The 24,126-nt window shown below is 51.1% G+C and overlaps 1 protein-coding gene across 4 annotated transcripts in view; it reads right to left on the bottom strand.

Moving 5' to 3' along the window:
* Nucleotides 1-20,810: 20,810 nt before the first annotated feature.
* Nucleotides 20,811-24,126, bottom strand: part of RELT (RELT TNF receptor) — a 78,417-nt gene continuing 75,101 nt past the window's right edge. For all 4 annotated transcript variants that reach the window (XM_026651695.2, XM_026651692.2, XM_026651693.2 and 1 more), the window contains exon 11: nucleotides 20,811-21,112. In XM_026651695.2, coding sequence (XP_026507480.1) covers nucleotides 21,101-21,112 — 12 coding nt within the window. In that variant the 3' untranslated portion in view covers nucleotides 20,811-21,100. The remainder of the gene's footprint in view (nucleotides 21,113-24,126) is intronic.

A 24,126-nucleotide genomic window follows, 5' to 3' on the forward strand; every position in this document is an offset into this window, starting at 1 on the left:
CCCCCAGAACGCCCCCCCCGAACTCCCGACCCCCCCCCCCGTCTCTTGACTGCCCCCTCCAAAACCTCCCTGCCCCTTCTCCGACCCCCTGGCCCCCTTGTTGTTGGCCTTTCTTCACCTAATGTCTCGGTGAACTTGCTCAGGAACTGCCTGAGCCGCTGGGCAGCAGTGGGGGAGGAGCTCCAGACTGCCGGAGCCGATCTGCGATGCAGGGAGGGAGGGAGGAGGAGGAGGAGCCCTCTCTGGCTGAGTGTCGGAGCCCCATGTAAGTGACACCGTTCCGCCGGCAGCACTGTTAGCCCCGCGCGCTCTGCATGGGGGGGAAGTCCGGACATTTACAAATTCCCCCCGGACGCTATTTTTAGCTTAAAAAGCCGGACATGTCCGGGGGAATCCGGACGAATGGTAACCCTATAGTCCACATATGTGGCCGCTGATTAAAGCCTAGATTAAATACTCAGTCACACTAACCTAGAGCACAGGATTAGGAGGCAGGGAGATCCTGGGTCCTAACTTCCCTTAACCTGAGGAGTCAGGGTTACATTCTGTTGCTGGCAGGGTTGCAGGTCTGTACGCGAGAGCAGAATGTAACTCATGGTGTTAAGCAAAAAACCCCAGTTCTCCTGAGAAGTATTGGTATGAGCTGTCAGGAGTCATCCTCTCTGGCAGGGTGATTACCAGTATCTAGAAAGCGGATGCGACTGACTCAGAGGCCGGGAAATCATCCCAACCTTCCTTGCAGTCTGGTGGCAGAATATTAACTGGTGGAGTCAAACAGGACCTCATATATTCTGTTGGATCTGTGTATTTAGGGCCCAATCCTGCTTTCAGCAAAGTCAGTGGGTATTTTGTCATTAGCTGCAGTATGGGGGCAGGATTAGTTCTTTACTAGGCTGACATCAATAGCCCATCAGAATTAAGCTGCAGAAAACTAAAGCTGTTTCCTAATCCCTCTGCCCATTACTATAGAGTCCTTCACATTTCCCTGCCTCTTCCTTTTGTTTGTGATGCACCCTCCAGGCCTTTGCTGGTTCATTGAGACAAAGCACAGATGATCTGACCCCAGATCAGATTGGAAGCTTCATTCAGAAACCAAGTGACATTAGTCCTCCCTGCAGCATGCTAGTCATTTGGCTGAGATGCTGTTATAGTCTGGGTTTAAGGTTGCACTCGGTTTCTGGAAACACATTACTGTTGGAGAGACAAAGAAAGGAACTGTGTTACCACAGTATCATTACCGTGTAAACTGAGAGGCACAGAATGAGCATGGGGCACGCAGGTTAAATAAATAACGATGAGACACAAAAGGAGCACTGCAGAACAAGGGCATGGGTATGTACAGTACTGCTGACTCTGCTGGCATGTAATCTCTCAAGAGACCCACTGTGCTTATCTTGCATGATCTTGATTGCTAAGAAAATCTGAAGGTGGGAAGGGAAGTAAATGGAAACATTATGGGAGACCAATACTGAATAGGATTTAAAGAATCTGGAATAAACAATATACAGAGGGATTATAATGAAAACACTGGCCATAATAAAAAAAAAGTACCTAGTAAATTCAGGACCAGATTTTCAGCTGTAAATGTAAATCAGAGCAGCTTAATTAAAGTCAATGGTGCTATCCCAATTTACAGCAGATGATGTAGGGATCCAGCCCATAATAATGATTTCCTGGATTACACTAACTGATTTTGCATGTACAACTGAATTTTGACTAACGACCATATCACTGTGTTGTTAATATGTATTACACTTATCGAAAAGTAAAATACATTTTAAAAACTTAAAAAATGATGCATCACTATTCAGAGTGGTTAGTTATATGATACTGCTACCTTTTGGCCTGATTGTAGTCCCACTGAAGTCATGATAAAATTCCCATTGACTGAGGAACAGCAGTAAGCACTTGTTCACTAAATCATATACTTGCAAATCCTGAAGTTTATTATTTTAAACGATATGTTAGCTTTCATTTTTCAAAACTATTATTTTCTCTGCATTTTAAAACAGACACTTTTTTGGCCTAAACGATGGTCACCTACCTCTTTGCAGCTGTCATTACGCTACACACCATGGCCACTCCTAGCTTCATGATGACAAGGCCAGACCTCACATCCTCCTATTGCGAAAATGCAAGCCACTTGCCACTCAAGTGGAAGGAGAAGCTTTAAAGGCACTGAACATCCATACAAGGCTCCTTTCAGCCAGCCAGTCTCCCTTTTCATCAGAGTAGCTAGCAATAGGGTGCCTGGTACCAGAGTGATCCAAACCCACAGAAAGCAAGACGTCACACACACACTCTTTTTACAGTGGCTTTACTCCTTGGCAATTCCTGGTGAATGAGAGTTGGCAGCTGTATATTCTGCTCTGGGACAGAGAGTCAATTAACCTTTACTTTCCCAACTACCCAGGCAGGCTGTACATACCTTTTCACACCAATTAGTCTGTTCATGTTTGTCTCTAGGGATGTTGCTTCCTTGGCCTTTCTCAGTTAATTGTCCCATTGGACAATTGACTTTACTGTTACATTTTCCCCTCATAGCTTGATTCAGCTCTACGGGTTTATCGTATTGCCAATCTCCAACATTCAGAACCATGTGTCTGACTCCAAAAACTGTAAGATTAGGTTAAAAATCATCAAAGTTACAAAAATAATAAAAGCTGGGTTCTTTTTACTTGCCTTTTGGTTTCTGAGCATTTAGCGTTCACTTTTTCCAGCTAAAACCATGAGAGTTTGCAGCACTGGGTTAAAATGAGAGTCAGTTGCATCTCTCTGCACCACTGACCTCACCCACCACACTGGGGGAGGTGTCTGTGGGGAGGGGCAGGGGGTGTTCCTATTGCTGAAGCTCCATTGGTGGAGGCTGTAGCAGAGATATACTGACTCAGCATAATCCCAGCCCCCTCGGCCACCCTACCTGACCAGCATCGCCTTTTCTGGGCAGCACCAGTCCCCTCTGGCTGACCCCTCCCCCTCTTATAGGAATAATTCTTCCAGGGCTTCCAGGCTGCCTCTATTACACCTTTTTACAGGGTGCAGCATACGCTCTGCCTTGAATGGGGTCAGTCCCTGGCTAGCGTGGAGAAGGATCAGGAGCCATCTCTTCCCTGCTTTGGGAGGCTAATACCAATGTGGTCACTAGCCTGAGGCAGTGCTTGTCCTGTTTGAGTGCAAGGACTGTGATTGTGTCTGGCCCCTATGCAGGGCAAGCCAGACAGTGGAAATGCTACATCCTCTGTCTCTCTTGCACATCTACACAGGGACAGATGCAATCTGGCCTTAGGATAGCTTCTTTGCATTACTCCTCTTAACCAGCTTCAGCAATTCCTCCCCCTTTTGGTGCTATTAACCCTGACATATATCGGGCCAGTTGTCATATCCCACATTGTCTTCTTTTCTCTAGGATGAACATATAAAATCCCCATAATCCCTTCCAAGCGCTACAGCCTGAAAGCCTTTTATTTTATTGCCCTGCTTTGGAGTCCCTCCAGATGGCTTTCATCTGTTTTCTACCAGCGAGCCTCAAACTGTGCATGGTACTTCACATCCAAAGCTCTCGAAAAAGAAACCATTGCTCCATTAATAACGCCAAGGGCTATACTCTAGTATTGGAGACACTTGGACGGCTCCCAGGAGTTCCAGACATGACCCTAGATGTTGTGGCCAGTGCTGTAGGTAAGTGCTGTGAGACCCGGATGTCCACGGAGCAAATAAAAATAAACTGGAGTTTTCCTCTTCCATTGAATTGTTTTATTTATAAATGACATTCTGCTTTCCAGGTGTTTGTCACATGCAGGCGTGTCACCCCAGGCTCTGTGAGCAAGAAATCAAGGGAAAGGGACGGTCTAGATTTCTCGAGTTTCCTACAGTGGTATGTTTTATTATTATTATTTATATTATTGTAGCATCTTGGAGCCTGAGTCATATACCAGGGCGCTGTTGTACTAGGCAGAACAAATAGACGGTCCCTGCCCCAAGGAACTTACAGTCTAAGTACAAAGCAAGAGACAACAGACAGATATAAACAGATGAGGAGCACAAGAAGTCAGAATGACAGGCAATGTTCTCAGCACACCAGCAGCCTAACTGTTGTCAAGTTAGTTGTAGGGTGTGTGTGGTAGCTTCCCCCAGGATTTATAACTTCAGCTGACCAAAATCCTCCGGCCTGACTCTGTTGCCACAGAGTACCAACTCCCATTGCCTTGAATGGGAATCAGTTGTATCCAACAGCCAGAAAACAGGGTGTCTCAGGAAGCTGACTCAAAATCCTTGAGACTGGTCCAAACCACTGTAAAATTAGGATAGCTCCCTCCTATATCTCAGGCTTTTAAATAGCTTCTGTTGTTATCCTGGTAGATATTATTTAACTGAAGCTGCCTGCCTCCCATTTGAGTTGTCTCCCACATTTCTTTGGTCCTGTTCCCTTCTTCTTCCACCCACACTGCATCCCTCCATTGTCTCTCCTCCCTACTCCTCTCAGTCTCTAGCCCCCCCCCCATGAATTTCTTACACCCACAACTGTGATATCCCCATTCTTTTTTATCTCCCTTGATTTCAACCAGTCCCTAGACTGACATTACCAGGTCAGGCTTTTGTTTCCCTGCACAGCTCATAAACCGCAATCGCCGCCTCCTGCACTGATGGTTTGGCCAGAGACTGAAACCATCACATTTTTCTGCAGTCAGTGCCTCCTATCGCTATGGAAACAGAAGCAAGGATGTGCTGCAGAGATGTGATCACTACAATGGCTTAGTGGGGAATTGATAGGGCATGTGAGCAAATTCAACCTGAGCTGGGGGTGGAGGGGACATCAGTTATACTTTTCTTTTTGTGGTGGTTTAACTCCAGCTGAGGCACAGCTGGAAATGCTGCTGAACAAAGGGTTTATTCCTTAGATGAAGGGCTTTTTCCTCACTTGCTGGGAGGCGGATGAGAACAGTCTATTTGGATCACAGAGCTGTTCTAGGGATTTGCAAGTAGAACAGATGACAGTGTAACTGGCAATAAATGCTCATTTTCCTTAGCTAGCAACTGGCTACTAAGTGTTCTGAGCCAACATAAAAGGAAGGAACGATGAAACAACTGGAGAGGATTTTCTTTGCTCATAGATGTGGCTTTTCCGGACATAAGAATGGCCTACTGGGTCACACCCATGGTCCTGTATCCTGTCTTCCAACAGTTGCTGGTGCCGGATTGTTGGGGTCCACTAGGCATAGCTACCAGGTAACTCAGGAGAGTAGAAGGCCAAAAGTGTCGATGAAGCTCTTTTGCTCTGGGCCTATCTGAACCCCCAAACTCCATCTTGTGAACTCTCACCTACTTCTGTGTTTACTGCTTACATGCTGAAGCAGAAATGTATTGGTCAGCGTTTCTAGCAGATGGCTGCAGTTTCACACTAGCAGAAATAACAGAGATAAGGAGGAGGGAACAGAGCGGTAGTTAGTTTGCAGGCATCTAACTCAAGGTCGCAGAGACTGGGAAAGTTTTCTCACAAGCTTATGTAGAGCTTATTGTAACAGTTGTCTGGAAGGGAGGGGTGAGGGGGAACAGCCAGACAAAGAGATGTATGCAACCAGTTTGGGGTATAAAAGGTAAAAGTTGTTTGTATTTATTGCACTGGATTTGAGACATGCTGGTCTCCTAGTGCCATTTCAGAGCTCTGAAATAAACTTGGCTTGCTTTCTCCCCTCGGTGTCTTTATTGGTGCTAAGCACACCGGGCCACAGACCATTGTTGTCCCCTCGAGCCCCTTGAGCGGCCAACAGTTTTGGCGTCCCTGGGTGGGCTCGAGGCTGAAATTTAGCCTTGCCCGGATCCCTCCTGGCGGCCGACGGATTACGACGATTGTGACGGGTTGGATCACAGAAACCCCCTTGGGAGCTGCCACCCGATGTGCCAAGACTACCCCTGCTTCTGTTTTCCCTGCCAGCTCAGGACTTCAGCCCCCTGTCTTGCTGAATTAGACACTCCAGTCCACTTCAACACAGACCCAGGGTCTGAATCACTTGTCCCAAAGCTACAAGTTTACCCAAAAACAGCTCACAGGAGTGTGCTTGTCTTTAGCACTCAGATGCCCAACTCCCAATGGGGTTTAAACCCAGATAAATCCGTTTTACCCTGCATAAAGCTTATGCAGGGCAAACTCATAAATTGTTCGCCCTCTATAACACTGATAGAGAGATATGCACGGCTGTTTGCTCCCCCAGGTATTAATACATACTCTGAGTAAATTACTAAATAAAAAGTGATTTTATTAAATACAGACAGTAGGATTTAAGTGGTTCAAAGTAGTAACAGACAGAACAAAGTAAGTCACAAGCAAAATAAAATAAAATGCGCAAATTTATGCCTAATCAAACTAAATACAGATAATCTCACCCTCAGAGATGCTTCAGTAAGTTTTTCTCAGACTGGACACCTTCCAGGCCTGGGCACAATTCTTTCCCCTGGTACAACTCTTGTTCCAGCTTAGGTGTTATCTAGGGGATTCTCCATGATGGCTCCTCTCTCCTCTGTTCTCTTCCACCCCTTTATATATCTTTTGCATAAGGCGGGAATCCTTTGTCCCTCTGGGTTTCCACCCCCCCTCACTGGAAAAGCACCAGGTTAAAGATGGATTCCAGTTCAGGTGACATAATCACATGTCACTGCAAGACTTCATTACTCACTTGCCAGCACACACATATACAGGAAGACTCAAAGGTAAATACAGCCATCTGCAGACAATGGGAGTCATCAAGATTCCAAACCATCCTTAATGGCCCACACTCTACATAATTACAATAGGCCCTCAGAGTTACATTTTATATTTCTAGTTTTAGATACAAGGGTGGTACATTTATACAAATCAGATGATCATACTCAGTAGATTATGCACTTTGTAATGATACCTTACAAGAGACCTTTTGCACGAAACTATCCCAGTTACATTATATTCACTTATATTTTTATAAAACCATATAGACTGCACAACGTCACAACGATGACCGACGCCCAGAGCTCACCGGTGACTTCATCGGGGGCCTCGGCAGAGACGTGGTTTGCTCGACCCCGGAGGGCACAACGGTGCAACGCACACAGACAGTGGAGAAGCAGCTGCGGGCGACGGTGGGGAACCGGTCCCGTGGATAGGGCGACGGTGCAGAACCGGACCCTTGGATAAGGTAGGAACAGTCCAGTGGGGACTTTATCTGTCTTGACCTGGGGACGCCCAGTGTCTGCCTGTTTTGACCTGGGGACGCCCAGAGTCTCCCTCAGTATGGGGCAGGGACAGAGTACAGCCGGCAGGGTACAGTGTACACTTTTAGAATGCATTCTGGGGAACTGGAAAGTGTTTGGATCTGATCAGTTGATTAAAAGTAAATTGAAAAGGTTCTGTACAGTTGATTGGCCTCAGTACCAGCTGCAGTGCCAAGAAAGGTGGCCACCGGAAGGATCACTTAATTGCAACATGATCCTTCAATTGCTTTTGTTTTCTCAGAGAACAGGTAAATGGAATGAACATCTCTATGTGTATACGTTTATAGTGTTAAGAAATAGGACTGATATTTTGCTCAAGTGCCATTTGACTCCGACAGGCTCGGTAGTATTGGCTGCTAAACCCCAGAACCCTCCCACTGTTGTAATGCCAGAATCGGTGTCCCCTTCGGCTCCTCCACCCCCACAGGCTTTAGAGAGTACCCCCCCTCCCGGTGGGATTGTATCCGTTGATTACTGAGAGTGTGGTAGCCTGTCCAGGAACCCAGGAACGGGCAGCACAGATAGTGTCAGTGGCTTTTAACCCTGTACGTCTGGCTGTTTTAAGGCAGAGGCAGGAGAATTCTCAACGAATCCAAGCAAGTTTATTTCTATCTTTGAAGGTTGTCTGGCTAGCCATAAGCCTGACTGGGATGACTGTAAGATACTTATGAGAACCCTGTTGTCTGAAGTGGAGCGGAATCAGGTTATAGCTAAGGCTAAGGAGAAGGAAGACAGGGAAGGCATTTAAGGTTTAAAAGGGAAAGCTATTGGACACTAGAGGTTGTACAGAGAGGAATCCTCAGAAGTGAGTGGGCTTATCCTGGTTTGTTGCTTCAAGGCTCTGTACAGAAGTTATGTTACTGGAAAGATGTATGATGGCAATGAGTATGTGTTAATGGTTGGAGAAAAGGTGTATGAGTGAAGAGTGGAAGGTTCTTTTGGAAGTTAGAAGAAGCTGAGAAAGGGAGAAGAGGAAAAAGCACAGAATGAGTTAACTGAGAGGAAAATACAGCTAGCAAGTCCAAGGACAGTGTTCACGGCTAAAACTTGGCTGACCCCCAAGAGAAAGGGGGGCCTGAATGTGCCCAGGCAACTGTGAGATTTGCAAAATACTGCAAGGCATAATGAAGACAAACGAAGGGTTAAGAAGCAGCTTGCTGGACAGTATTGGCTCAGGGATTTGGAAATTCCCCCACTCTGTTCGGACAGGCTTTGGCCAGAGACTTGGAGGAGAGGGATAATTCAGACAGAGCCCTCCTGCTGCAATATGTAGATGACTTGTTGATTGCTGCTGTGGGTCTAATCCCTTGTCTCAGAGCTACTGTGAGTCTCCTAAACTTTATTGGACTGCGAGGATACAGGGTATCTCAAAGCAAAGCCCAAATTGCTCTTTCAGAGGTTCAATATCTGGGATTTCACATCAGGCAGGGAGAGAGACAGCTCTCAAATGAAAGAAAGGAGGCTATCTGCCAAGTTCCCATCCCCAGCAACCGTAAACGGCTTAGGGCATTCCTGGGCATGGCAGGTTTTTGCAGAATATGGATTCCAGAGTTTGGACTGTGGGCTAAACCTCTGTATGAATGTGTTAAGGGAGCGGAACATGACCCCTTTCACTGGTCCCCAGAAGCGGACAGGGCATGTCAGCTATTAGGTGCCTGGAAGCGTCCTGTGGCATACGTTTCTAGACAACTGGATCAAGTTTCAAAGGGATAGCCAGCCTGTTTGAGGGCGGTCGCAGCTACTGCTCTAGTGCTTGGGGAAGCTGTTAGAGAATCCTGAAGTCACCCTGCAGATCTGTCCCTCCCTTAATCCAGCTACACTGCTACCAGAGACAGAAAAGCAGGAACATGACTGTTTAGAAATCATAGATGTTCAGTATTCTAGCCGCCCAGATCTAAAAGATCAGCCACTCCCAAATGCTGACTTGGAATGATATACAGATGGAAGTAGTACTGTTGTGGATGGGCAAAGGAGGGCTGGTTATGCTATTGTGTCTCTTCATGATACCATGGAAGCTGAGAGTTTACCGGCAGGGACATCTGCCCAGCTTGCTGAACTAGTGGCCCTGACTCGTGCCCTCGAGCTGGCAAAAGACAAACGGGTTAATATCTTTACTGACTCAAAGTATGCTTTTGGGGTATTGTATGCTCACGCTGGTTTGTGGAAGCAAAGGGGAATGCTAACAGCCCAAGGCTCTCCGGTCAAGTATGGGTCTCAAATTCTCCGGCTTTTAGAAGCAGTACAACTCCCCTCAGCAGTAGCAGTGGTGCATTGCAAAGCCCATCAAAGGGAAGATCAAGATGTAACCAAGGGCAATGCCAGAGCAGACAGGGAAGCTAAGCGAGCTGCTACCCTGAAATCACCAACAGAGGAGAATGCCCAAATGCATGCCCTCATCCCATCAGTGGGGGAGCTTGCAGCCCCTCAGTACTCCCATGATGACAGAAACCTGGCTGACAGTCTCAGTCTCCGGGAAAAAGAGGGATGGCTTTATTCCACAGAGGGAAAAATCCTCCTGCCCAAGGGCCTGATTCAACCAGTGTTGCAGAAACTGCATCAAACCACACACACAGGCAGAGAGGCTCTTACCCAGCTCATGAATAAATATTTTCTAACCTCTAGACTTAAACCTCTAGCATCACAGGTACAAGCTGAATGTTTAATCTGCCAAAAGAATAACCCTCGACCAGGAGTAGCAGTGCCACCAGCCACCCTGGAACCTACCCCAGGCCCAGGATTGGTGTGGCAAATAGACTTTACGGAGTTTCCCAGGACCCAAGGGTACAGGTACCTTCTCGTCTTAGTGGATCGATTCAGCGGATGGCCTGAGGCCTTCCCATGTCGTAACAACACTGCCAAGACAGTGGCTCTTAAGTTTGTCAAGGAGATCATTCCTCGCTTCGGCCTTCCTCAGTGGATGGAATCTGATAATGGAACACACTTCACATCTCAAGTGGTTCAAAAGATATCAAGTGCTCTGCAAATCCCCTGGATACTCCACACACCCTGGCGACCGCAAGCCAGTGGAGTAGTGGAACGCACAAATCAGACACTTAAGCGACACCTCTCAAAGGTCTGTCAGGAGGCCTCTCTTAAGTGGCCTGATGCCTTGCCCCTTGTGTTACTTCGCATTCGTGCTCTCCCTAAGGGTAGGATAGGGCTTAGTCCCTTCGAGATTATGTTTGGAAGAGCATGGCCTATGAATGGTACCCCAGTTCTGGCAGGGGAATGGGAAGTGGGGTATGATTTCTTGTCTCAGTACATGTGCCCTCTGTCTGCGGTTCTTTCTTTTCTTCACAGGTACACCAAAGATTCACAGCCTCTTCTGCTGGATGTACGGGTCCACTCCTTGCAGCCCGGTGACTCCGTTCTCGTGCGGACCTGGAAGGACGACCCTCTCCAAGAGAAGTGGGAAGGGACCGTCCTGCTTGTCACCCATACAGCGGCAAAGGTCGAAGGACACAAGAACTGGATTCATCACTCTCGACTGAAAGCAGTACCCGCTCCTGAACAGTGGACTGTCCAGCCTGCGGAGAAGACTGCTAACGACGATTTGGGACTTAAGTTGTTATTCAAAAGACAGTAAGGGTCATTGGGAATGCGTTGTGATCTTTCTGAACAGTCACAGCATACTCCCCGTGAGAACCCTGAGCATTGGTTTTATTTTTTTTTCACAGAAGGCCGACCTGGCCTATGTATTTGGTCTTGTTATTTTTTGACTTGTTTAGTGTCTATAATTCTTCTTGTCTTCTGGGTATTTGGGTTTGTGGTACTAGTGCCTACAAATGGCTTCCTAATGGTTGGCATGGTAGCTGTTACAAAGGCTATCTTGCGCCTCCCCTCTGCGTTCTACCCAAAGCTCCCTCAGGTCGTCCCAGGTACTATCGGTCCTTGAGAGCTACCTTAGAACCCATCAGAGAAGGAGACAGGTTTGGGATGATAGCCCTCCCTTCCTATGGGGTGGGACGGCTAACCCAACTCTACAGAAGACTGTCTAAATTTCTCACCCAGTTTGCCAATGATACCCTAGCCATAGAGAAAAGCATAAGTTCTGAGCTGTACCAGCTTCGACTGCTGGCTTTGCAGAACCGACAGGCCCTAGATTATGTGTTAGCCTCACGAGGCGGGGTATGTGCCCTTATTGGAGAAGAGTGTTGTACCTATGTCCCAGAGTTTTCACAGGACATTAACAAGCACATCTTGTCAGCTGAACGGGCCTTTAACCAGTGGAAGGCCCAGGAAGGAGAACCCACTATTTTGGATTCCCTTTGGGGTTGGATACCTGGTTTAGGGGAACTAGGGGATATAGGGGGAAGCATTGTTCGCATCTTGCTCACAGGTGTTGTAATATGTTTTGTTCTTGTTCTTTTGCTCATTTGCTGTAAAGTGCTCATACGTAAGAGTTGTACCTCCCATACCCCAGAAGTTCCCTTATACCCTCTCATTGATAATCCTGATTGTATGGAGCTTAATCGCATTTTGTTTTTAGAGTATGAGAAAACTCTGACAAAGGTTTGCTGAGTGTTCTCAAAGGAGGGATTGTTGCGGTCCACTAGGCATAGCTACCAGGTAACTCGGGAGAGTAGAAGGCCAAAAGTGTCGATGAAGCTCTTTTGCTCTGGGCCTATCTGAACCCCCAAACTCCATCTTGTGAACTCTCACCTACTTCTGTGTTTACTGCTTACATGCTGAAGTAGAAATGTATTGGTCAGCATTTCTAGCAGATGGCTGCAGTTTCACTCACACTAGCAGAAATAATAGAGATAAGGAGGAGGGAACAGAGCGGTAGTTAGTTTGCAGGCATCTAACTCAAGGTCGCAGAGACTGGGAAAGTTTTCTCACAAGCTTATGTAGAGCTTATTGTAACAGTTGTCTGGAAGGGAGGGGTGAGGGGGAACAGCCAGACAAAGAGATGTATGCAACCAGTTTGGGGTATAAAAGGTAAAAGTTGTATTTGTTGCACTGGATTTGAGACATGCTGGTCTCCTAGTGCCATTTCAGAGCTCTGAAATAAACTTGGCTTGCTTTCTCCCCTCGGTGTCTTTATTGGTGCTAAGCACACCGGGCCACGGACCATTGTTGTCCCCTCGAGCCCCTTGAGCGGCCAACAGGATGGTCCAAAAGTAATGAACAGAACAGGGCAATTTATCAAGTGATGCAACCCATTGTCCAGTCCCAGCTTCTGGCAGTTGAAGGTTTAGGATCACCCACAGCGTGGGGTTACATCCCTGACTATTTTGGCTAATAGCCATTGAAGGCTCTACTCTCCAGAAATTTATCTAATTCTTTTTTGAACCTGATTCACTATTCACTATTCTTTTGGCTTTCACAACTTCCCCTGATGAGTTCCACATTTGGACTGTGCATTGTATGAAGTACTTCCTTATGTTAGTTTTAAACCTGCTGCCTATTAACTTCATTGGGTGACCCCTGGTTCTTGTGTTATGCCAAGGGGTAAATAACTTTCCTATTCACTTTCTCAACATCATTTGTGATTTCATAGACCTCTATTATATCCCCCCCAGACACACACCTCGATACCCAGGCTCAGGGCACCTGCTGGGCAGGCATGCTTGTGAGAGGAACAGCTATGCTTTACTTATGGCAAACCCTTCTGCTTTCCTTCTTAAGTGGGATGGGCTCTTGAAATCCTGCCTGCCAAGCGCTGAGCCCACTCAGCTGCTCTGTGACCTGCACTTCCTGTCCTAAACTCTTGGCTAGTGCTCAGCAGCTGCTCCCTGCCCCAGAGGTGGCTGCACATCATTGGTGGTGTGTGCACTTGATTTAGTTGGGGATTGGTCCTGCTTTGAGCAGGGGGCTGGACTAGATACCTCCTGAGGTCCCTTCCAACCCTGATAGTCTATGATTCACTAGGCCCCATCCTGCTGCCATGAAGGTGGGGTTGGCCATTGTCGTCACTGGGAGCCGGAGAGGGCCATGGCTACGTGAGATGGTCTCTGACCAAGAGGGGAACACACACTTGGTGGGCACCCACAGTGGGTCAGCCCTAGCCGCCTAAACACTGGCGGCGTCCAACTCCGAGAGAGAGAGTAGGGACTGCCGGGAACTGGAGTCCCTTCCTCTCCCGATTCTCCTCCCACATCTCGACCCACGAAGGGAGGGAGAACTACATTTCCCGTGGGGCACCGCGAGAGGGGCAGTACAGGGACGGGCACGCAGCAGAGCCGGCCGGAGTCGGAGGTGGGCGGGGCGCAGGGCCAGGAGCGCGCGTGCCGGGATGGTGCCGCTGGCTCTGGGTGGGCGTGGCCTGGAACGCTGCTGCGGCGACGGTTGGGGCGGGGGCGGGGCCGGCGAAGGGGCGGGGCTGCGGCTGGGGGTGTTGTTGATAGTGCTCGGCTCGCGGAGCGCGCGGCGGAGGGACCGTTACTCTGAGGCGACGCAGCCTGGCGGCGGGAGGGCGCGTGAGGGCCGGGGACTGCACTGGGTGGGGTCTGTCCCCGCGCCCGCACAACCCCCCACTCCGCAGTGCCCGCCGCGTGAGCCCGGCTCGCGCCGGGGTCCGGGTCCCTGTCCCTGCGCCATCGCCGCCTCGTCCCCGGCTGAGGCACCGAGCAGCCCCCCCCTTCCCGGGCGATGCCCTGGGCTGTGCTGGGCGCCGGCAGGTGATTCCCCAGCGTCCGCCGCTCGTGCGATCCGCCGCCGCCATGGGGGGACGGGGATGTCAACTCCGACCGGCTCCTGGGCCGCAGCACCGGGGACGCGCAGCTGGACAGGGCGGTCGGGCAATGGCTCAGCTGGGACAAGGTGGGTCCCCGATGGGCGGGGGTGTCTGCGTGCGTGTGCCCTGCCCGGGGGCGGGGGGGGGGGGGGGGGGGGGGGCGCGTGTCTGGGGGCTGCCGCGGGGGGGCGGCTTCATGCCAGAAGGCAGCACCAGATCCTCTCGTCTGACCCCCTGTAAATCAAAAGCCACAGATTCCCCCCCCGGCCGCGGCAGGTCTGAGCCGGGACTGGGTTTGCGCTGCCCCTCTCCCAGCCGCGGCAGGTCCGGGCCCGAGTTGGTTCTGGGGTTACAGGTGGATGGTGTAAGGATTGTTGCTCTACTGCTACCTCTATTGTGGGCAGCAAGCGTCCATCTACAGAAGGGGCCGTACGACCCCTTTCACCAGCGCGAGTCGTTTAAAAATGGCTCACGGGTATAACTGTAGAGGTATGATTCTGCCAGTAAGTTTCCCCGTGTAGACAAGCCCTTAGAGATGGCATGCTTCCGATGAGATGTTAAACCAAGGTCTCTTCTGCCCATCTCTGAAGACTGGCCAGGGAGAAGTGACCTTTTACATGGAGCTTTTCAAAAGAGATTAGGGGTTAGCCTGGCACTGTGGCAAATGCTCCCTCCCTGCAGGGTCGGTGCAAGCCAGCAGCCCGCAGGAAGCAATAATATTGCTACCAAACTAGAATAGGAGCCCCTGGGCCAGGGCTTCTCCAGCCTCTTCACTATGCAGATGGTGTGAAACTTCCTGGAGTGGATCATCTCCCCTGGCAACCCCCTACTGCTCCCCTGCTGCTTTGCTCCTTCATCTCTTGAGTTCTGTAGACCGCCAAGGGGGTCAGCTGAGCCCATCTGACCGGCGCTGCTGCGGGGCAGTTCCTTGGCAGGGTGGGACACGTGCTTCTAAAGGCAGCTGAGTCGAGACAAACAAAGGACGTTGACCCTGGTTGAAGCTCCGTGACGGCGATGTGGAGAAGGTCTGTTGCTACCATAGTGCTCCTGGGTGCCGTGGCCAGCCCTGTCTCTGACCTGCGGCAAGTGTCTCTTTGTAAAAGAGATGTGATGTGTCACCTCAGCAAACAGGCGTGGCAGGGGCATTCGTTAGTCTAATTAGTGACACTTGCTGTGGATGGGTCTGTCTCCCTGTGAGTGCATTGATCAGAGAGGACCTTAAGCATAAGGGCGGCTTGGGGGCCCCGCACATGCTTACAACTTATGGGCCAGCTCGGTTCCCTTCCTTGGCAATGGGACCAGAGTCAGGAGCAAACTGAGGCCTAAACTCCTGCTCCAGCAATGGGGCTGCTGTTTGCAGCTGGAACCTCTCAGCCAAATGCAAAATCCAGATCCAGGGTTTGCCTGCCACCGTTTCTAACAGGACTGACGTGTAGCTGCTTATTAGGGGCTTGTTACGTTAATAATAGACATTGCTGCTGTATTTGTAAATGGACTTTAAGATGCTGTAATTCGTCTCATTGGTTAATGCATTATGAGGCCCTGTGAATTCCTGTAGTGCCTCCTTGGGCCAGCCCCGCCAGGTGATCTGTAATAAAATACCATCATTAAATGCTTATGGGATCCAGTGAAATGGATTATTTGGCAAGAGTATGGCTTTAGCCAGCCTTTAAGTAGGAGCTGACCAGCTGTTGAAAGGCCAGGGCATGGTTAGCCCAAGCTGTGTTTATTGTCTCTGGTCTGCATGTAAGGGATGAGCTGAAATGTTAGCCAGTTTGGGAGAAGGGTAGATTCCCATTGATGCTGATGGATGCACGTTGGACGCATGGTGCTGAGCTCTGGGGCAGGGAAAGCAGAGGGAACAAGTCATAGATTCAAGGATGGGAAGGGACCTCGAGAAGTCATCGAGTTCCATCCCCTGCTAGCATGGCAGGACCAAATACTGTCTAGACCATCCCTGATAGACATTTATCTAACCTACTCAAATATCTCCAGAGATGGAGATTCCACAACCTCCCTAGGCAATTTATTCCAGTGTTTAACCACCTTGATAGTTTAGGAAAAAGTTCCTAATGTCCAACCTAGACCTCCCTTGCTGCAGTTTAAGCCCATTGCTTCTTGTTCTATCCTTAGAGGCTAAGGTGAACAAGTTTTCTCCCTCCTCCTTATGACACCCTTTTAGATACCTGAAAACTGCTATCATGTCCCCTCTGTCTTCTCTTTTCCAAACTAAACAACTCCAATGCTTTCAGCCTTCCTTCAGAGGCCATGTTCTCAAGACCTTTAATCATTCTTGTTGCTCTTCTCTGGACCCTTTCCAATTTCTCCACATCTTTCTTGAAATGTGGTGCCCAGAACCTGTTACAGGCAGCTGCTGTAGTGGTTCCAAGTAGGATGGAAAAAGGTCTCTCTTCTCTGCTAGTAAATGTCGTTAGCTTCCTTGTGACGCTTTAAAATCCTCGCATCCCCACTCAGCAGGAATAAACACGCCCCCAGGTGCGTTACGAAGCAATGACTCTGGGCCTGCTGCACCACTGACAGGTTAGCCTTGCCCCTCAGCCATCCAGCACTAGCCCCCTTGGCTACAGCTGGGGATTTGCCCAGTGCCAGCCACTGGACTAGACTAGAGGATAGGCCCAGGGCAGCCCCAAGGCAAGCTGTGATTTCTGACCATAGTACACGAACCCCCAAGGCAGAGGTGGGCAAACTTTCTGGCCTGAGGACCACATCTGGGTATGGAAATTGTATGGTGGGCCATGAATGCTCACGAAATTGGGGGTCAGGGTGCTGGCTCTGGGGATGAAGTGTTTGGGGTGCAAGAAGGTGGTCTGGGCTCAGATAAAGGGGTTTGGAGGGCAGGAGGGGGATCAGGGCTGGGGCAGGGGGTTGGGGCACAGGAGGAGGTCAGGAGTACAGGCTCTGGGCGACACTTACCTCAAGCAGCTCCCAGAAGCAGCGACATGTCCCCCCTCCACCTCCTACGCAGAGGTGCGACCCCGGCCAGGCAGCTCTGCATGCTACCCTGCCTGCAGGCGCCGCCGCAGTTCCTGGCCAATGGAAGCTGCAGAGCTGGCGCTTGGGGCAGGGGCAGCGTGCAGAGCCCCCTGGCTGCCCCTATGCATAGGAGCTGGAGGGGAGGGGGGGAGGAGATGTGCCGCTGCTCCTGGGAGCTGCACGGAGGCACGGCCCGTGCAGAGTGGGGCAAGTCCCTGACCCCGCTCCCCAGCAAGAGCCTGAGGGACAGATTAAAAGGTCCGATGGGCCAGATGCAGCCCATGGTTTGCTCACCCTTGAGCTAAGGTATTTATCTTCCCACCTGCCTGTGAGCAGAGCAATACTATTAGCCCCATTGTACAGTTGGGCAGCTGAGACAGAGGATCCAACCCCCAAAGGTACTTAGGGGTTTCTGCTGCACAGTGCAATTCCTAGGCCTGAGCTAGGCCCCCAGGCTCTCTGTACGATGCCTGGGGAGAGTGAGGTGCTGGAGCAGTCTCTGAAGTGAGCAAGCAGCTGTGTACACCCACCAGGTGTGAAATGCCAAGAAAAGAGGTAGGGCTTAGGCCCAGATCTTTCTTTATTTCTGGTTCTCGGCTAGGAACCCCTTCTGGGGAAAGGTGCCCAAGCCACGTCCGCTTCTTCTTAATCAGGCAGCACAGGGACTGGAACCCAGACCTCCCACAACTTAGGGGATTGCCCTAATGACCTAGGCGCACATGCACACACCCGGCTCACCTCTAGCTGCCTTTTGGACGTCTCTCAGCATGCCTGGTGAGACGGGCGTGGGCTCACCTCCTGTGGGAATCCTGAGGCTTGAGCGATGGCTCCAAGCAGCTCATTAGCTGGGGGGCAGCGTTAGACCTTGAGGTAGCTTTGTACATACCAACCAATGCAAACTTAGGCATCTCCATGGTTAAGTGGCAGCTGCATGATGGCTTTGAGAAGGTCAGTGGCACCCGCCCATTGGACTTAAGCACCTACATCCCTTTCTAAGTGACTTGCCTAAGGTCACAGAGGAAGTTTGTGGCAGAGCAGAGACTTGAATGCAGGCCTCCCAAGTCCTAGGCTGGTGCCCTACCCACAAGCCCATCCTTCCTCTCAACGCAAGCAAATGGTGCGGTGCAGGCCTCTGGTGTGGCAGTGCCTGAGAGATATGCCCGCCTCCCCAAACACGGGCTGAGAAGAAAGAGGCTCGACGAGCAAACAAATCCCCCAACACCTTACCTTCACTTGACATTGGGTTTATTTAGTTATCGACTTACACAAATAAACCAGGAGGCTAAAAACAAATGATGGCTTTAAAAACAACATCGCCTTCAATAAATAAAAGGCACGGGCCAAGCCGGGGATGCCGCCAGCTGCAGGGGAGGCCTGTACAAACGCGGTTAAAAAGCAGATCCCCGCACCGCCCTCATAAATAACAGAGCATGTGAGGTACAAAATAGAACAATGGACAACACAACTGAGTGACCGACAATACATAGTAGAACTAACCCTATTGTAAACAATGGGATAACACCCTAGGAGGGCTGGGGTGAGGGATGCCAGCCCAGGAGCCGCATGCTGGGCTTGGACAGAGATGCTGGCCCCAGATCTTGCACCATGTCTAGCACATGACGGTAGCGCTGCAACATGCATACCTAAGCTTCCCCCCACCCGAGAGGAGGCGGCTCATGGGCCTAGGTTACCTGATCTATTATCACTGAAAAGCCAGAGGGGCTCCCCCTGCCTTGTTTCTGAAGGTTTCAGTCCTGGAGTTTCTGACCTACTGAGAATTATGGGGCGGTCTTGTTAATGCAACACTGCAATACGCTAGAGTGATGGGCCAACGTGCCGCACGCCCGGCCGCGATGCTGCAGTGTTCTCAGGGCCAGGACTGGAAGATGCTGTTGGAGTTTGTGGTCCCAGGGCAGGTTTGCTGGGTAAGCGCCCCCAAGCATTAGTCATTGCTCACAGGATGGGCCCTGCAATAATGCCTGGTCATAGAGGAGAGCTCTGAATGGGATCTAAGTGAGCTGGAGTGAAATGGCGGCAGCCCCCTGGCAGATCCTGCATGATGCCCTCTCCGACCTGGGGAGCCATCGCCATGTGAGAACAGAGCAAGTAGGGTCAGCCCCAGGGTTCTCTGGCCAGGAGGCCCCTTGGGCAGGGAGCCCTGAGGATGGTCAAGAGGCTTCACAGGTGCTAAAGCCGACAGGCTCATTAATCTGACCGTCTGTAGCCCCAAGGCCATCAGAACAAGTGGGTGAAATCCTCATCCAGTGGGAAAGGATGGATGCCACTAAAGGGCTGGCTGGGAAAACTCACCCAACCCTTTTTCTAAAGGGGGTGTTGGATTGCCCTAGGGCAGCATAGGCAGAATGGCCAGCACTTTCATGGACGCCAGGGGGTAGCCCGAAAGCCCTGCTTTCTCTGTTCCCGGATTTTTAAAAAAAAAGGTAAGTCGTTCTTAACAGCAACAATTTCCCTTCTTTAGAGGGGTAACTGCCCCCAGCAGAACATTGTCCTCAACTGATGGAGCCGCTGCTCTCCCCTGCCATGGACAAGGCTCTAAGAAAAATCCTTCACTGAGAAACTGGAAAGTAACCCTGAGCTGAGAGTTTGAAGGGGAGGGGGAGGAATTCTCCACAGCCTCATGTGCAGTGTTAGCATCCAGAGCAGAGACCTGGCTGGGGCCTGAATCAGCTTCCACCACTGCAGCAAACACAAAGTCAGCCACTGGCTCGAGTAAGCTGGGGCAGCCCCTTAGCGCTGGGCAGCAGGCAGAACCCGTCCCCAGACACGGCCCATCCTGTCACAGCCCAGCCGCACAGCTCTTCCCGCTAAAGCCAAAGATCCAAAATTAAACACCAAAGCAGAGAATCCCTGAGCTTCTGAACCAGTAAATGCAGCTTCCTGCTTGAAAAGCCGACCCCGCCCCCCACCCCCCAACAACAATAAAGTCGGTCTGTCTGAGGCAGGGTTAGGCATTGCTCAGCTCAATGGAGCATGGTCCCTGCTTCCCTCGTGGGCAGGAACAACAGAGGAAACGTGCCTTGTTTGGATTCCTCCCCTGCAACGTTTGTGCGTCTCTTTAAAGCACCATTAGCTACTACAACGCCACTAGCCCTCTTAGGGGGAGATGGGAGCACCATGGCCAACTACACACATTCAAAAAAATCACAAGAGGGGTTTAAAAATTATAATTTTGGGGTGGGGGGAGGGGCTAAAATTTGGGTTCATTTTATTTCGTTTCTGGTTTCTGAGCCATTGGGGTCACATGTTCAAGCTTTTCTCCGCAACCATGCGAGCTAGAAATTTAGGGCGAGGCGAGCAAGGGGAATTAATGAAAGCGGAGTGTCCTCTAATCACATGGACCCAGGAGCTGGGGCTTTAAGAAAAACACCAGATGTGGCGAGACATGATAAAAATCACGCTGCGAGAGCTGTGCCATTACTGGGCTAATGCAATCTCCACTGGGATGTGAAAGTAGACAGAGCTTTGGTAACATGAGGCTGGTCTGTCTACAGCCAGAGAGTTTCACTGCAAGTCACCCTAGGTTTCTCTTTGTTCATGAAGGGGGAAAGAGAAAGCCAAACTCGCCATCCCTACCACTAGCCGCCAACCCCAGCCTGGTACGTTGCAATGCTACGTTCCCCCTCATCCTGGAGCCCATGGGAGGTAGGAACGTGCTCCAGGCCAACAACAAACTGCCTCTCTCTCTGCCCCAGCCCCTAGTTTAAGAACACTGCCCTCTGCTGGAGCAACAGCCCCCATGATCCAAAGAAGGCAGCATGGTTTTTCCAGTTGGGCAGCAAAGAATCCCCCATCCCTCCCATAGGTCCTGGAACTGCTGGCTTCAAGTGGGGTTTACAGTTTGGTTCAGTGGCTCTCACACCCCCACTATACGAATTATTCCAGCACCCGAGCCCTCCGTGCCCCCTTCCCCTCCCCGCAAGTCCTTCCCTAAAAGAAAAATGCTTTGAGATGCTGGGCGTGTCCTTTGGCTCCTCCCTGCCGGCCCGGGCCCTGGTACCCGGGGCTGCGCCTTGCGATTCTCCAGGGTGGTGGTGCTCTCCCGAGGGGAAAATGAGTGTCACTCTTCGCCTTCAGCATCGCCCAGGGTGTGCGTGTCTTGGGTGGACTGTTCAACCAGAAGCCTCCAAGTGAGCCGCTTCCCAGGTCTCCTGGTGCGTGAGGGAGTCAGATGATCACCTGGAGTGGGAGGCGAGAGAAGAGACGTGTGACCAACACGCAGCCTCTGGGGCGGCAGCCAGCACAGAGGACAAGGGCGAGCTTGGCAAAACTCTGACAGAGCTGGGGCTTGGAGCGAGAGGAACTCCTGGGTCCCATCCCCGGCCCTGCCACTGGCTCACAGTAGACCTGGATCAAGTCGCTTAGGGCTTGTCTACACAGGGACACCCAGTTGTGTTAATCCGAAGTAATTTAAAGTGGATTAGTTAAAAAAAAACGCATTCAACTCCCCTCGCTCAGAATTAAAGTAGCATTACTTCGGTTAAACTAAACCAAATTAAAGCCACTTTAATCCATTTTGAACGTTAATTCAGATTAACTGTCCTGTGTGTCCTTGTAGACAAGCCCTCAGTGTGTCCATACCTCAGTTTCCCCATCTTTAAAGTGGGGCTAAGCCTACTTTCCCACCTCATGGAGGTGTTGGGAGATTTAGCAAGAGCTTTGGGGAACCATGCAAGGGAACAGGTGAGTTAAGGATGGTTATAACAGGCTGGTTGTGGAAGCCTTGGTGCTGGGTCTGCTACAACGCCCACCCTCACATCCCTTCAGCCTTGCATCTAATTGGGAGGTGCTTGAAGGGTGAGGGCAGGTTACGGTCTAGAAAGAGACCCCTAGCCATGCTGCCCTGGAAGATAATTACTAGAAGTGTCCAGGGGGTAATACAGCTACATCCCTGTAGACTGCCACACACGCACCAGTGTGCACTGACAACTTAGTCCATACCCAGTCCCACCTCTAGGGTGAAGAGCCATGTGCTTGAAACCCAAGTCTTTCCTCTTCTATGGAAACAGAAATTTGGCCTCAGGGACCCCCCTCTGCCCCCACCCCACCAAGAGAGACAAGGAGAACATTAGAGTCTCCGTAGTGGGGACAGGATCTGGGTTTTAAAGGTCTCAAGGACCCCTACAGAGCAAACCCAATAGTATCACGTTAGCTGCTTCACTAGGGCCTGAGTCAGCCAGCACTCTGCTGGGCTGGGCATTCACGGTTCCATGGAATCCAGGTGTTTTAAACCGGATGATACTTAGGAGCCAAAGCCATCCCCTCCCTGGTCAGTGTGAGCTTTGAGCGTCTGACCGGGGGCGTCCCCATACGTCAAGACTCAATCGCTACAAGACAGTGCACCAAAACAGGTGGCAGGGACTGCAGTAGAACGACCAACAGATGGACAATCTGCAACTGGAGGTACACAATGGCCCCCTGCCTTGGGCAGCCAGCTCCCCGATGGGCACACCTTGCTGGGCAGCTCTGCTTGCTGGATCTGTCACCACTGGAGTTCTAGCATGATTAAAAGCTTCACACTTCCTTGGAACCCCCCTCCTCCACCCATGCAATGGGATTACTGATAACACAGCCCCACTTGGGGGCACCTGTCAGGACAAGGGACCGGTCCTGGCCTGAAAAGCTTTCAGTCTGAAGCTGTTCTGTTCTCAAAGACATCAGGGTGAATGGAGGTTCAGGTAATCAAGGGAACATCTGAGACCGTGACCTGCCCTGCTGCTTTAACGGGTTCAGGTTTTTAGGGAAAATGGCTCAAATGGCCTGGTTTGCCCAAGGGTTTCACTTTGGGTCACGGACCAGGCAGGGTCTTCTTTCCCAACACCTGGTTTTCTGCTGCCGTAGTTAGGAAGGGCGATTATTTGTAGTGGGGTGGGATCTAGGAATCAGAGACCCCCAAGTCTACGTAATGCTGAAGGGTAGAGTTGACCGAGTAGGATTTGAACCTCTGATTTCAGGGTAAGAAGCCTCAGCTTTGGCCTCTCGCAGCCTGCTGAGTCAGAGAAGGGCTTCGCTGTTAGAAGGGAGAGTGATGGATGACTTAATTCTCCAAGCCGTCCCACCCCAAAGAGATACGCAAGCCCCACAGCTGTGCTCACCACCCACCTGAAGAGAAAGCCTGGCATTTCAAGTGGAAAGATCATCTAATATCAGGGGCAAGGGATTTTTCCTAGAAGTGGGAGGGCCACTTCCCCCTTCATGGCCCTACCCTCTTCATAGCCATCGCCTTGCCCCCCTCTTCCTCACCCCCAGGGGCAGGGCCTCAGGGGGTCGGGGGTGGGGGAAGAGGAGGGGCAGGGGACCAAGGTAAGAAGTGGACCGGCCAGGCCCATCCACTTTCAAAAAGTGGGAGGGCCATGGCCCCTTGGCCCCACTGTTCCAGTGCCCCTGCTGAGAGCCCAGGTTCACAGAGGCCAGTGGGGTTAGACCCAGAACAGCAACCGAGGGCCAAGTCAGCAGATGCCATCCCCGCGAGAGCACAGACCCTACACGCTCTGCAGCTGTGCTGTGGTGCTACGAGGGGCTGTCTGCACCGTGCTACTCGTCGTGCCGGGCACCACGCTCTAGCGTGGATTGGTCTGGTCTGATGTAGATAGACACTAGAAATCCCTCTCCAGCCTCTGCATTACAGTGCAGCCAAACAGGCACAAAGTGCCCTTGCCTCGCCGTGGCTGTGCCGGACAAGGGTCACAGGGCCAGTACACCTGCCCCTGCATGCCTGGCCATACATGACTCCACAGCCCCATGAGGAGGACCGCTGTGGTCTGAGGGAGGAGACGCATCGCTCCTGTTTACTCCCCCTTTGGGCTCCTAGGCGGTGGGAGAATTAGGTTGTTGTGTCTGTCGACAGAGGCCTGGCTCCTGCGCTCGGTTTTGAGGGCTACAGCGGGCAAGCGGCTCAAGGGAGGAACAGAAAGGCAGCCCAGCTCTGCCTTTGGGGGAGCAATTTCACTGGCTCCCCCGCTGGCACGACAAGCTCTGCCCCACGCTGGACCGGGGCTGTTTCCCAGCCAGAGGCTGATGCGATAACCAGCTTTGGACTGAGCTATTTGTGCTACTTGTCTGAAATCGATCACAACAAAAAGCCGCCGACCAGGCCAAGCCAATTCCCCTCTGCTTGGCGAGAGGGATCCTTAATTGCAGCACATGGAAGCGGGGCGGGGGCAGGGTATTCTGCAAAAGCCCCTAAGTCACTT

This window comes from Terrapene carolina, unplaced genomic scaffold (assembly GCF_002925995.2).
Source record: "Terrapene carolina triunguis isolate 2854851 unplaced genomic scaffold, T_m_triunguis-2.0 Scaffold97, whole genome shotgun sequence".
Taxonomy (NCBI): domain Eukaryota; kingdom Metazoa; phylum Chordata; order Testudines; family Emydidae; genus Terrapene; species Terrapene triunguis.